The following is a 12,521-nucleotide window of genomic DNA, read 5'->3' as shown; positions in this document are numbered from 1 at the left end:
CAGGATTTAATCCTGCCCTGGAGTTCACACTCAGCTTCAGTGCACAAAACCATTAACAGGAGATACCAGCACCAGAGATCAGAAACGATTCAATGAGACGAACTCCTCTGGCTCAGGCTGAACAGAGCGCTCATACAGAAACAGCTGCATCCACCCATATGTTGATCTTGGTAATACGTCAAATCAAGACTTCATCCATATGTACCATAATGGAGCACTGTAACCTTGGCTATCAGCCAACTGCCTCGTCCTCTGCCCAGAAAGGTTACGGAGCAAATCCTGGACACCATTTCCAAGCACAGGAAGGACAAGGACATGACTGAGACCCGCCAAAATGGATACACCAAAGGCAAATCACACTTGACTAACCTGACTCCCCTCTGGGATGAAACGACTGGCTCTGTGGCTGAGAGGAGAGGAGGGCTGTTGTACACCTTGACTTCAGTGAAAGGCCGTGCTAGCCCCCCACCCTATCCTTCAAAGTGCTGAGGTGTGGCCTGGTTACCCGCACAATAAAGGTGGGAGGAACCTGGCTGGAACATCAGGCTCAAAGGACTGTGACCAGCAGCTACAGTCTTCACCTGGCTGCTGGTTACTAACGGCATCTCTCCGAGGACCAACACTGGGGCCAGCCCTGCTTAAGAAGTTTTTTAATGACCTGGATAGGGACCAGAGTACACTCTCTAAAAGTTTGGGGATTTGGTAAAAGCGTGCCACGTGCTGGAGGGCAAGGCTGCTTTGCAGAGGGACTTCAACAAGCTAGAAAATGGGTTGACAAGAATCTCAAGGAATCCAACTACAGCTAGAGCAAAGCCCCACACCTGGGGCTGGATAACTCCATGCAGTGGTACAGGGAGTTGGAAACCATCTCTGTAAGAAAGCAGCTGGTAAAACAACAAATCGCCCCGGAGCCAGCAGCGCACCCTCGCAGCAAGGGCAGCCAGCATCGCTGTGCTAGCAGAGCACTGCTGGCAGGGCGAGGGGACAGAGCCTGCTCCTCTGCTAAGGACTTGTGAGAGCCAGAGGGGTGGTGACATACAGGAGCAAGCCCAGCACAGGCCACTGAGCTGGTCAGTGCTGGAGCATCGGACGTGCAAAGAAAGGCAGACAGAGGCAGGGCAGGTCAGCCCAGCAACATGTTACTGCTGTCTACAACTACTGAACGGGAGATGCCAAACAGACAGGGCCAGGCTCTTCTCAGAGATGTGCAGGGATAAGACGAGAGACAAGGGACACCAGCTGGAACACGAGGAAATCCAGCTGGAACACAAGGAAACAAGTATTTGCCATCAGCGTGGACAAACACTGAACAGGGCCCAAAGTAAGGGTGGCATCGCCATCCTTGGGAGACACTCAGAACATGGCTGGACACAGTCCTGAGCACCCTGCTCTAACAGGACAGCTTTAGCTGCACGTCAGCCTAGAGATCTCCACAGGTCCCTCCCACCACCTGTGGGGGTGCACGGTACAGATTTTGTCATACAAAATACTAGAGATCACATTCCACACAAAACTGGCGTCTGTAAGGTTAAATGCCAAACAATTTCCAGGAAACAATTCCCTTCGCAAGTCACACTGGGAACCAAGTTGTAAATTTCCATAACTCATCTTGAACTCCATCTTTCTACTCCCAGCATCTCCAAACAGATGTAACGCTACACATGCACCGCCAGCTTGTAGCAACCCAAAAAACAAAGCTGGGACAGCCAAGGGGCACACCTCATCCCTCTAAAAACAAAGTGCAACCCGAAAAGAAGCATGAATGTGACAAAAGAAGTGCCATTTTTCGTGGCACGAAGTAAGGGTAGGCCAGTAAACTGGAAAGAACAAAAAGTAGTTGTTGATGGAGAGCAGCCAGACAGGATGGCTTGGCCACCTTTGCTGTATTTTTTCCCTTGTTTACTTTACTCCAGTTTTACAGAACTCCACAAGCAATGAGGTATTTTGAAAAGGAGGGGACACCACAGAAACATCTTCCCACACATCCTACAGTCTTGGAGAGAAGGAAGCTCCGCAGAACCGCTTTTATTAAGGAAAATGGCCGAGCACAAATTCATGCCAGACCACCCTTGGTTTATACTCCATGAAACGCAATCCCAAACCCTGTTGCCTCTCCTTTCTCTTCACGTGAGCCAAAACAAAGGACAATCAGACAGGAGTGCAAACCCCAACAGAAGACTGATGGGAAAGCACACAACAAAACAGCAAGAGTGGAAGGGGAGGCCAAGACCTGCGGGATGTGCCTCAGATGAGCCCCCCCAGCCTACCAGCAGCCTCTGCCCATCTTTGTGCTCCTTATCTCAGCAACTCCTCCCTGTTCCCCACCCCGACAACCTCGCCTGACCCCCATCTGAGCAGCCGCCCGCCATCCGCCCCCCCGGCGCCCATCCCGGCGCTGCTTCCCCAGGGGCTCCGGGCTCACCCCCCTCCCCCTGCCCGGATCTGCCCCGTCGCCCGCACCCTCCAGCCCCACAAGCCCCTTCTCCCCCTCGTACCCAGGCCGGGCCGCACCCCCGCCCCGCCCGGCCCCGCACACGGGCTCCCGCCACGGCCCTTCACCCCGTGTAACCCCACGCCCGGCCTCCGCTCGCCCCGCAGCTCCCCAGGCCCCCGCCCCGGCCCCCGGCCAGCCCTCCGGAGCGCCCCCGGGCCCCGCACCCCGGCCCCCTCCCTCCCGGGCCGCCCCCCGGCCCTCAACCCGCCTCAGGCGCGGCCTGAACCCCGGCCCCGCCGCCCCGCCCCGGGCCTGCCCCGCCGCCGCGGCCCGCCGGGGCCCCGCTCGCACGGGCAGGGAGCGAGGGGAGGGCGGCGCGGCGGGGCCGGGGCCCCGGGGGCCCTTACCTCCGACCCGGTACATGTTGGCGGCCATGCCCGGGACGGGGCCGGGTGCGGGCCGCTCCCGCCGCCGCCTCCAGGTGCCGGATCCGCTGGAAAATGGAGGCTGGAGCGGCCGGGCGGGGGCGGGGAGCGGGGAATTAAAGGGGCCGCGCCGGCTGCCGCCCGGCCGGCAGGGAGCGAGGCGGAGGGCGGGGCGGCGGCGGCCCGGGCGGAGAGGGGCCCGGCGGCGGCGGGAGGGAGGGAGGGGAAGGAGCCGGCCTCGCCGCCCAGCCCGCAGCGTGAGGGCGGCGCTCGGCGGCCCGGGCCCGGCGGGCGGGAGCGGGCCCGGCGGCGGCAGCGGCGCCGCTCGCACGCAGCGCCCGTCCCCGCACACGCCGCCCGTCCCCGCGCGGCTCGGCGGGCTCCACACGGGCTCGGCCCCCGCAGCCGCCTGTCCCGGCGCGGGCAGCGCTCCGCAGACACACGCGTCTGCCCGGCCGCACGTACAGCCCGGCACACGGGCTGGGGCAGCACCTGCGCTTGCACGCATCTGCCTGGGTGCACATCCGCCTGGGCACACCGCTGTCCTCACACACACATCTGCCTGGGCACACCGCTCTCCTAACACACATCTGCCTGGGCACAAAACTGTCCTCACACACACATCTGCCTGGGCACACCGCTGTCCTCACAGCTGTCTGCACAACGCTGTCCTCACACACACGTGTGCACACCGCTCTCCTAACACACATCTGCCTGTGCACACCGCTGTCATCACACACACATCTGCCTGTGCACACCGCTGTCATCACACACACATCTGCCTGTGCACGAAACTGGCCTCACACATCTGCCTTGGCACACCGCTGTCCTCACACATCTGCCTTGGCACAAAACTGTCCTCACACACACATCTGCCTGTGCACACTGCTGTCCTCACGCACACACCCTCATGTGCACACATCTGCCTGTGCACACTGCTGTCCTCACACACACATCTGCCTGCACTTGAACACAGCCTTCCTCACACACACAGCCCTGTACTCACAGCCCTTGTCTAACACACATCTGCCTGTGCACTAGTCCTGCTTATGCACACTCACCTATATACACAGCTCTGCACGCAGACACACCTGTACTCGCACACAGCGCGTGTGCTCGCAGCCCTCGTTTCGCACACATCTGCCTGTACAGCAGCCCTCACACACACACGCCGCCTGTATTCATAGAATAGGATCATCAAATCATTTCGGTTGGAAGAAACCCTCAGGATCATCGAGTCCAACCATAACCCAACTCTAGCACTAAACTATGTCCCTAAGAACCTCGTCTGAACACCTTTTAAACCCCTCCAGAGATGGTGACTCCACCACCGCCCTGGGCAGCCTGTTCCAGTGCCTGACAACCCTTTCTGGGAAGAATTTTTTCCTAATAATCCATCAAACCTCCCCTGGTGCAACTTGAGGCCATTTCCTCTTGTCCTACCACTTGTTGCTTGGGAGAAGAGACCAACCCCCTCCATGCTACAGCCTCCTTTCAGGCAGTAGTAGACAGCGATAAGATCTCCCCTCAGCTCCTGTTCCCCAGGCTGAACAGCCCCAGCTCCCAGTTCACGCACAGTCTCCGTGTAACGACAGCGCCTGTCCTCACGCACACCCGCAGCCCGCTCACACCATGCAACACCCCTGCTCACGCTTGTACCTGCCTCCGTACACTGCCTGGTCTCCCTGTGCACCTCTCCATCCCTTCACACACACGTGGGCGTCCTGTGCCCTACGCACACCTGCCCACACACCCCTGCCTCTCCCACACGGTCTCTCCGGGGTCCCTGCGGTGGCGCGGGGCTGCCTGGCCCGGCCCCTCCGCCTGTGTCGCCTGCTTCCCCCAAAAGATACGGCCATGCGGCCATGCTGGGGCTTTCTCTCCAGGTATCAGCCCTAAAGGTGAAATGCAGATGACCACCTTACCTTTCCCTGACCTGCTAACCTGGGGGTGTCACCGTCCCTTCTTCACCCATGCGCAGCTCCTCTCCAGGCATCTACTCATGCAGCAGTTACAGGGTTGTTGAACAGTCGCTGGCTCCGGGTTGCTCTGCAAACCTTGCACGTTACCACTGCCATTTCCTCTCCTGTGGGAAGTGACAGGCTGACACCAAAAAATACCTCAAAAAACCATTAGTCTTTGGCACATAACACCTTCACAGCAGGTCCCACAGCGAGGGCTGACCAAGTACAGCAGAGCAGGTGACCAGCCATCCCCCCAGGAATACTTTTCCATGTGCATGGCCAAGGCCAGATGGTGAACCCCAAAGAGCTACACCTCCACGTACAGCCAGACCCGGGGTTCCGCTGGCCTCTTGGGCACAGCAAGACATCCACACTCACTTCTTGGCTCCAGCACAGAGCTGGAGCATCACCTGCTGTTATCTGAGCTGGATGTCAACCCAGGAACCCTCCTGACAGCCAAAAGATATGTGTTATTTAACTCTTTGCTGGAGTAAGTCATTGACAGCACGAATGATCATACCCCTTAGCAGGGCTGGGCACTGCCTGTGCTCTCAACCCTGGTTGTTAATCAGGTCCTGAAACAGCTACACAAGACTGCCCAAAACCTTGACATCTGCCAAAATACAGCTATTTGAAAAAGAACAGGGCTTTGGTTAAAATTTGCTTTCCATGTTAGGAAAAACCCCTGAATCTCTGACAGTCCTTGGATCCCAGTAGGGCACAGGCCTCTGCTTTCATGTTTCTAATGTGTGCAAGGAACACGGCTGAGCGAGGAAAGCACTTCTGGGGCTGAAAATCAGTCAGCCAGAAAAGTTCAATGTGCCTGGGGTGGAGGGCAGCGCCGCGGTATTTCCTCCTTTTGGAGCCGTTGGGGACACCGCAGGACATGAGGGCTGGCTCTCCCCAGGCTGCTTCTGCAACCGTTCTGCAGACCAGAAAGTAATTCAGTAGGATGCAGAAAAATTACCCAGAACAAATATTTACAAATCACATCATGGGGCAGTCAGTAGATGCATATGAAGCGGACAGTCACATGGCATTGACTGCTCTTCCAGACGCTAAATTGTGTTTTAAATGATAGCAACAAAACCATGTCGGAACTCCCTTGCTGTTCCTCTTCCTGGTTAAGCAACAAGCTGTGGTCAGTGCCGGGGCGCTGGGCAGGGGGAGGGAGATGGCAAGGGCTGCTGCAGCCTAAGGAGGAGTGGGCTCTTGCAACGCCCCAGCTCCTACCACCAAACCCCACTCCCATGGGTGCCACCAACCTTCCAGAAGGCTTTTGGTGCATCCCAACAGGGCATCGCTTGCATTTGATGCCTCTCACACGGCAGCGCGGCTGCATCTCCGCTGAGAAAGGCCAAGACCTGCAGAAGGACGATATCGGTGCTTTGAGAGTCCAGTCCGAGGTTGCCTTGCAGACATCGGCTTGTCCCAGCACGCGTGGGCGAGGGAAGCTCTCTGGGCCCATTGCATGTGAGCTGGCACAGCCCAGGCCATCCTTGCTCCACCCAGCTGTTTTCCTTCTCCTCCCTTCCAGAACACAGAGGAGCATGCCCATGGCCCCATTGGCTTAGCATGGAGAGCTCACACATGTTCCCCAGTGATGTGGGGGGCACCCACTCCCCCCGCCAGCTCCCGAAGCCTTCCCACCGCCCCAGGCACCTCCGCTTGCACCCTCCTTCCCGTGCTGCGAGCAGCTGCTCTGCAGGCTCTGAAAGGTGAAGCTCAGGCTCTGCCTCTTTCACGCAGCTGTGCCCTCGGTGCAGGTTTAGAGCTGAACCTGGGCAAAAAATACACAGCCCTGAACCACGTCTCCTCTACCCGGTGCTGTCTCTGCACTCAAGTCCCAAATTTGCCCAGTCCTGAGCTACGTACCTTCCTCCTGCCTGGAGTTATCCAAGCCCTGCTCGGTGCCACCTGGGTGGGAGTTGCGTCCCCTCCTCCAGCCATAAACACCTGCAAGCCTGGCCCGGCCATGCGGAGGAGCTGGGACATCCATCAAGACCCATGTGCTTGGGGAGCAGCCTGGCCCACTGTGGGGAGCTCCCTGCACCCCCAGCTCCCTCAGCAGCCACCCCTCGTGCCCCCACCCTCGTCCGGGGGAGCACAGGCTGCTGCTGGTCCCTGCTTGCTGCGAGGGGATGAGGACCAGGTGCGAGAGAGGGCTGTCAGATCCAGGACAGCTGCTGGAGGTGAGCAGGTCCCTCTGGGAGAGGAGACACAGGCAGCAGGGTTGTGAAATCCACAGGAGAGCTCAGTGCTGGAGAGGAGCTGCAGATCCCCCCATGCCAGAAAGCCATGCTGCTTGCTGTCTCTTATCGGAGACAACTGCCCTGGTCATGGCAGAGAGCCCTTGCTGAGAGACAACTCAAGGGACGGGTGTGTGCTTTCATGTCCAGTTTTATTAGTGTTGCATTAGTACCATAAAATAGTTGACGAGGTCGAGCACGTTGCAGTTTGTTCCAAAAAAAGGCTATTTACATTTAATCTGTCTTCATAAAAAACAAAAACAACCACTCTAGAACCCGAACAATACAACAATGAAACAGATGGACAAGCTGGGAATCTACACAGTGGTAACGTCCCCTCGTGTGCCACGGTCTGGACCAGGCTGGTGGCACGCAGCCCTGGTACCCACGCTCACAAGGCGCTTTCCCATCGCCACGGCGCGTACACAACCAGGCAGGCAATGCTCTGACAACCCTCCGGCCAAGGTGCAAAGCAGCAGCTGGCTGGATGTGGCCCCATACTGGTGCTCGTCCTTAAGGAAACCTGCTGCTCTCCAAGTTGGCATGTCCCCTTCTCCCCCAGTCTGTGCCAAAGCAGCCAAGAGACCCTGCAGGAGCCAGCCCTGCCAGGAGCATCTCCCATGAGAACCATCCTGAACAGGCTCCAGGAAACCTCTGGGAGATGCTGCTGCTTGTTCATGGTGTTCTCCCTGCCAGGTAAGTCCAGAGGGAATGTTGCACTAAATGCCACCACACAGCTACCTGCCAAGACTGAGACCCCACCAATGAAGGTGACAGAGGCACTGTATCCCACCAGGCTTCAGGAGAGCCCCAGGGCCCCCAGCTCTTTACCGCTGCACAGCGGGACTGCCCTAATCCCAGCCTTCCCAATCCCTCGGCACACAGGCCAGCAGGAGAACGTCGCCAGCTCTGCTGCCTCTCATCAGGATTTTATTCTCCAGCTGGGAGGTGCGATGCCCTTGCCCCGCGCCCCGGCACTCCAGTGCCCCGCGCTGCTGGGGAGAAACATGATGGGGCCGTTTGCTGTGATCACAGGTTCAGCACAAGGCGTTGTGGTTCTTGGCCAAGTTTGATGATGGAAAACAAATTGGCGCGTCTCCTTCAGCCCCAGAAACCTCCCAGCCACCTACCCCTGCCCTCTCTGCAGGATAAAGCCACCAGCGTGTGCTAATTAAAGCAGCAAAACACAGCCAAGGAGTCAGTAGGTCTCCCCAAACTCATGTGTAATTAAGGAGGACTCCGCAGTTACTGCCGAGATGTAACCGGTAACAATCAAACCGATGGAAACGGCCACCCCAAGAGCCCACAAAGTCCCCAGCGCCACAGGAGGGACAGCAGCTGATCCAACACAGGCAGTGCCAAGGCCAAGCCTTTGTCTCTGGGAAACTCAACCCAGAGGACCAGGAATCACTCAAGGTGCAACACAACGCCACAAAAACCTTCCATCTTTCACATGCTTGCCGGCATTGCTAAACTAGGTGAGCGCCGCAGAGCCCAGCACGGCAGCGAGCCCTGCCCTGGGTGAGGCGGGGGCCCTTTGCCCAAGAGCAGCTGGAAGAGAAAGCGGCTGCTTTGAGAAGCCACAGCCAGGGGAGCAGGAGAGATGGGCCCTGCGGGGAGCAAGGGCCGAGCTCCGGGACACAAAGGGACAGGGAGGCTGGGGTTTACCGTAGAGATAGAAACTGCTTCTCCTCCCAGAGACACAAACAGCTGCAAAGTGGCTCCACGCGACACAACAGAAACAGAGGCACAAACACCCTGACCGGAGCACCACCACCAAACCCACACGCCAGCCCTGCCTCCGACGCTGGGGAACGCCACGTTTTCCACCCCGGGCACAGAGCTGCCCGCGGGCAGGCCCTGCCTGCCGCTGCTGGGCTCCAGGAGGACACAGCCAAGAAGCCGAGATGTGTCCTCGCACAGGAGAGACATCTCAGAGCAAAGGCAGCTTTCCACAGGAGAGAAACCCTGCAGAGACACAAGCCCTCAGGCGTACAGAGAGTTTCCCGGTGAATTTGCTTGTATAAAGGTAGAACAAAACACAAACCAACATGATACGCGACGAGCAGAAGTGTTTCTCTCTCTCACATACACACACACGTACATATACACAGTAGAGCAGGGCAACACACATTGGACAGGCAGGACCCTGGAAATCCTGTCCTAGCTACCATTTGTTTCCTTACAGTAGGTTGAAATACAAAGAGGAGCACAGTGATGGTTCCTCCCTCGCCCCCCCAGTAAACAAAGTTATTGCAGTGGGTCAGTGCACCCCACCAAGAGCTGCCCAGGCTGCGTGCGGCTCCTGACGCTGGAACCCAGCCCAACCACCCTTGTCACACCAGCATGAGACTCAGGAAAGAAATCACACACTGACTAATTTCCTTTAAAAAGCCTTTTTTTTTTTTATGCAACAGCCTGAACAAAGAAAAAGAAGTGATGTGCTTATACACCATCTCCCACACTACCGCTGCTAGGCAACGCTATACAGTCCCAGAGCATCAGCTCAGGTCAACCGAAAATGCACGAACTGATGGACACAACGACATGCAAACCAGAGCCGAGCTTCTGCCACAGCCAAGAGCCGGCAGACGGGGCTGCGGGAAGGAACAGAGCATTGCAACCAGGCAATATGGCCTGCCCAGCAGTGTCACCGGGCACGGGACCACGTCCTCCCCGCCGCGTGGTGCAAAGGGAATACCCAGCCCCTGGCCAAGTAGGTTGCACTTGTGCTGGGAAAGGGTTTCATGGAACCATTCAGTGAAGCAGCCCGTGCTGTGAGCTGTGGCAGGCACTGGATCCAGCAGAGACCACGCTCTCACCTAATAACCCCTCGCTCCACATCAGCAGGACAAGGTCTAACAGAGCACACCATCGCTGCCCTGCCCAAAACAACCCAGGCGGTCCCCGCACACACCAGCCAAGGGAAAGCGGGTTCCCCAGTCCTTTAAAAACCCAAGGGTAAGGGATCAGGGGGGGAAAAAAAAAAATTTAAAAGCATCATTACTGCCCTCAGAAAGTGCCTTCTGGAAATGCTCGTGGCCTGCCCTGGCCTGCCCACAAGGGTGGGACCCAAAAGGACATCATCAGAAACTTCAGCGCCTCACCCTGACATGCCAGGGATGTCTGTTCTTACACACAGTGAGCACACTCGGCTCCCCAAGCCCCGTCCAGCGCCTGCTCCCAGTCCCTCCCAGGCACGTCGGGAAGCCTGCAGAGCAAGAGGCCACATCTGCAGCACCCAGAGCTGCCAGACCTGCGGCTTGTCACGCTGCCTCCTTGCAAGAGCACCCCCTTGTCCTGGCACCCCAAGCACCCCTGGCAGCACTAAGGTGTACAAAGCAAGCACAATCACAGCCGGAGCCAAGCCAACAGTGCGATATGCCCAAAAAATCACTCCTCAGAAAGCAGAAGGTAAGGACTCCCATGGGAGGCTGCCTACCCCCAGCACCCTTCGGTTTTGTTCCAGTCTCTCGGTCCCTACGAGGAGAGGTCCTGGGTGCTCAAGGGCAGGGCGACAACCCGCTCCTGCAGCCCGGGGAGGTGGAGGAGGGAGGTGGCAGCAGGTTGGGGAGCACAGCGCGGTCAGGGCACGACAAAGGCAGCAGATAAAGCAGCCCACGCTCCCTCTCGTGTGAGGTTTGACAGATGGACAGGAAGGCAGCTGGACACGCAGAGCGCCTGGCTGGCTCCCAGTTCAGCCACTACAGTGATGTATCGCTTCACAGACAACGGCTCATCTTCCTGGGTTTGTGGGTTTTTTTTTTTTGGCAACTTAATTTTTTTTTTCCTCTTATTTTTTGTTTTTATTTTATTTTTTTAGAAAGCATTAAAAAAAAATCTGCAGCTATTAAAAAAATCCTTTCCCTTTAGAGGCTGGATGAGGTTTTATTGACAGGTAAATAACTGGTGTGAGTACGTGAATAGCAGCGACCCCACTGACGCGGCGTCCCTCAGCAGCGCGGCCAGCTGCAGGGACATTGTGACTGGCTCGGTTTGGTCATTGTCACAGACCCGGGACACTGGAGTTTCCTTACACATGGAGTTTCCCCAATTCCTGTTCCTGCGCAACCCTCCTCAGGCATCGCTTCAGCACAAACACCTGCCCCTGGCAGACTCCACGCTTCAAGGGGGATCTCCTCTCCAGACCGCCCTACCTATACAAGCTGTTTGTTTTTCAAACCAGACAGTTGAACTCCCTCCACACTCGCTCATCTCTTGTCCTTTGGCAGCAGGAAGAACGACTGGCCATCTTTTTTTCATAGATATACAGACGGAGGGGGCCGAACACACCGTAACACATGTGATCTTCCACAAAATCTCTTCAAGCTGATCCACGGCTCCCTCAGCCCACTCACACCACTGAGGTCTCGGGTTAATAAGCAGCGCAGTTATTCAGCTATCTGCTCGTAGGTGGGAGGTGTTCTTGGGCAGGCTGCCTGCTCCTGCCAACTCCCCCACGACTTCATGTTGTCAGGACATCTATATTTAAGACTGGGTTTTTTTTGCCTTTGTTTAAAGGGGTTTCCTTCCCTTGTAGTGAACTTAAGAGTTAATAGAAAAAAGTAATTCAAAAGTAATCCAAGCACATCTGTAATTAATTCTGCAGGAGAGGGCAGAGCGATGCGAGTCAGAGTTGGCACGCAGTTCCTGGCTCCTGGTGTGCAGTCCCCGGGACGGACGGAAGGTCCCTCCGCTGAGCATGGCTAGAAGTTAGATTTGGAGTGTCCAAATATGCAGATGGGAAAGTGCTTGACATGAGAGGACCACTGTGCTGCCAGCTGAAAGAACTTGACGTCGTTCCACTCCACCCCATCGATCAGGACTGCAGGGGAAGGTAAAAAGCGAGAAGAGTTAGGAAATACTGAGCGGAAGAGGCCAACCTGGACCAGCTTTGCCAGAAGCCTCCCAGCAGTGGGCAGAGGGAGGCCTGGCCATGCTCCGTGCTCAGAATGCTCTGCCTCCCCTCCTCACCGCTGTACAGGGCTGCACATGCCGGGGGAAAGGCTCCAGAGCAAACCAGGATTAGGGAGAACAGCACAGGCTGTTGCTCTGGCATCGCTCACTGACACTGGAGCTCCCCAGACCGCTGATTTCAGCACCACCTGATCCGATATCTCAAATTTCCTAAACACATCCATTTTCTTTTTTGGGCAAATGCACTCTTTCAGAGACGGACATCAGCCTCTCCTCACTGGCACTCTTAACCAGGAGACCCACATCTCCTGAAGAGGTGATGCACTTCTGTGACCACTCCGTGGATTGAGGCGACCTAAGCGGATCCCTCTGCTGTTCCCAGCGGTGGGGCTTATCAGCTGAATAGGCTACAGGGATATTTTTGATACTGGACACACAGCTCCACTGACAGCTGCTGTAGGTCTGTCTGCACGATGCAGGTATGTGTCTTTGTGCCAGAGCCCTGCCTAGAGCAGCAGCCACAGTCTCATTG

At 56.9% G+C, this 12,521-nt stretch overlaps 2 protein-coding genes across 11 annotated transcripts in view; both read right to left on the bottom strand.

Moving 5' to 3' along the window:
- Positions 1–2,922, bottom strand: part of MTA1 (metastasis associated 1) — an 80,596-nt gene extending 77,674 nt beyond the window's left edge. For all 4 annotated transcript variants that reach the window (XM_065648987.1, XM_065648988.1, XM_065648989.1 and 1 more), the window contains exon 1: positions 2,842–2,922. In XM_065648987.1, the coding sequence (XP_065505059.1) occupies positions 2,842–2,869 (28 nt within the window). In that variant the 5' untranslated portion in view covers positions 2,870–2,922. The remainder of the gene's footprint in view (positions 1–2,841) is intronic.
- A 4,283-nt stretch (positions 2,923–7,205) lies between these two features.
- The window catches only part of PACS2 (phosphofurin acidic cluster sorting protein 2), a 68,945-nt gene continuing 63,629 nt past the window's right edge, over positions 7,206–12,521 (bottom strand). For all 7 annotated transcript variants that reach the window (XM_065648882.1, XM_065648878.1, XM_065648876.1 and 4 more), the window contains exon 24: positions 7,206–11,897. In XM_065648882.1, coding sequence (XP_065504954.1) covers positions 11,779–11,897 — 119 coding nt within the window. In that variant the 3' untranslated portion in view covers positions 7,206–11,778. The remainder of the gene's footprint in view (positions 11,898–12,521) is intronic.

This window comes from Caloenas nicobarica, chromosome 20 (assembly GCF_036013445.1).
Source record: "Caloenas nicobarica isolate bCalNic1 chromosome 20, bCalNic1.hap1, whole genome shotgun sequence".
NCBI lineage: Eukaryota > Metazoa > Chordata > Aves > Columbiformes > Columbidae > Caloenas > Caloenas nicobarica.
Note: the sequence above shows the minus strand (reverse complement) of the source record. Positions and strands in the feature narration are given on the sequence as shown.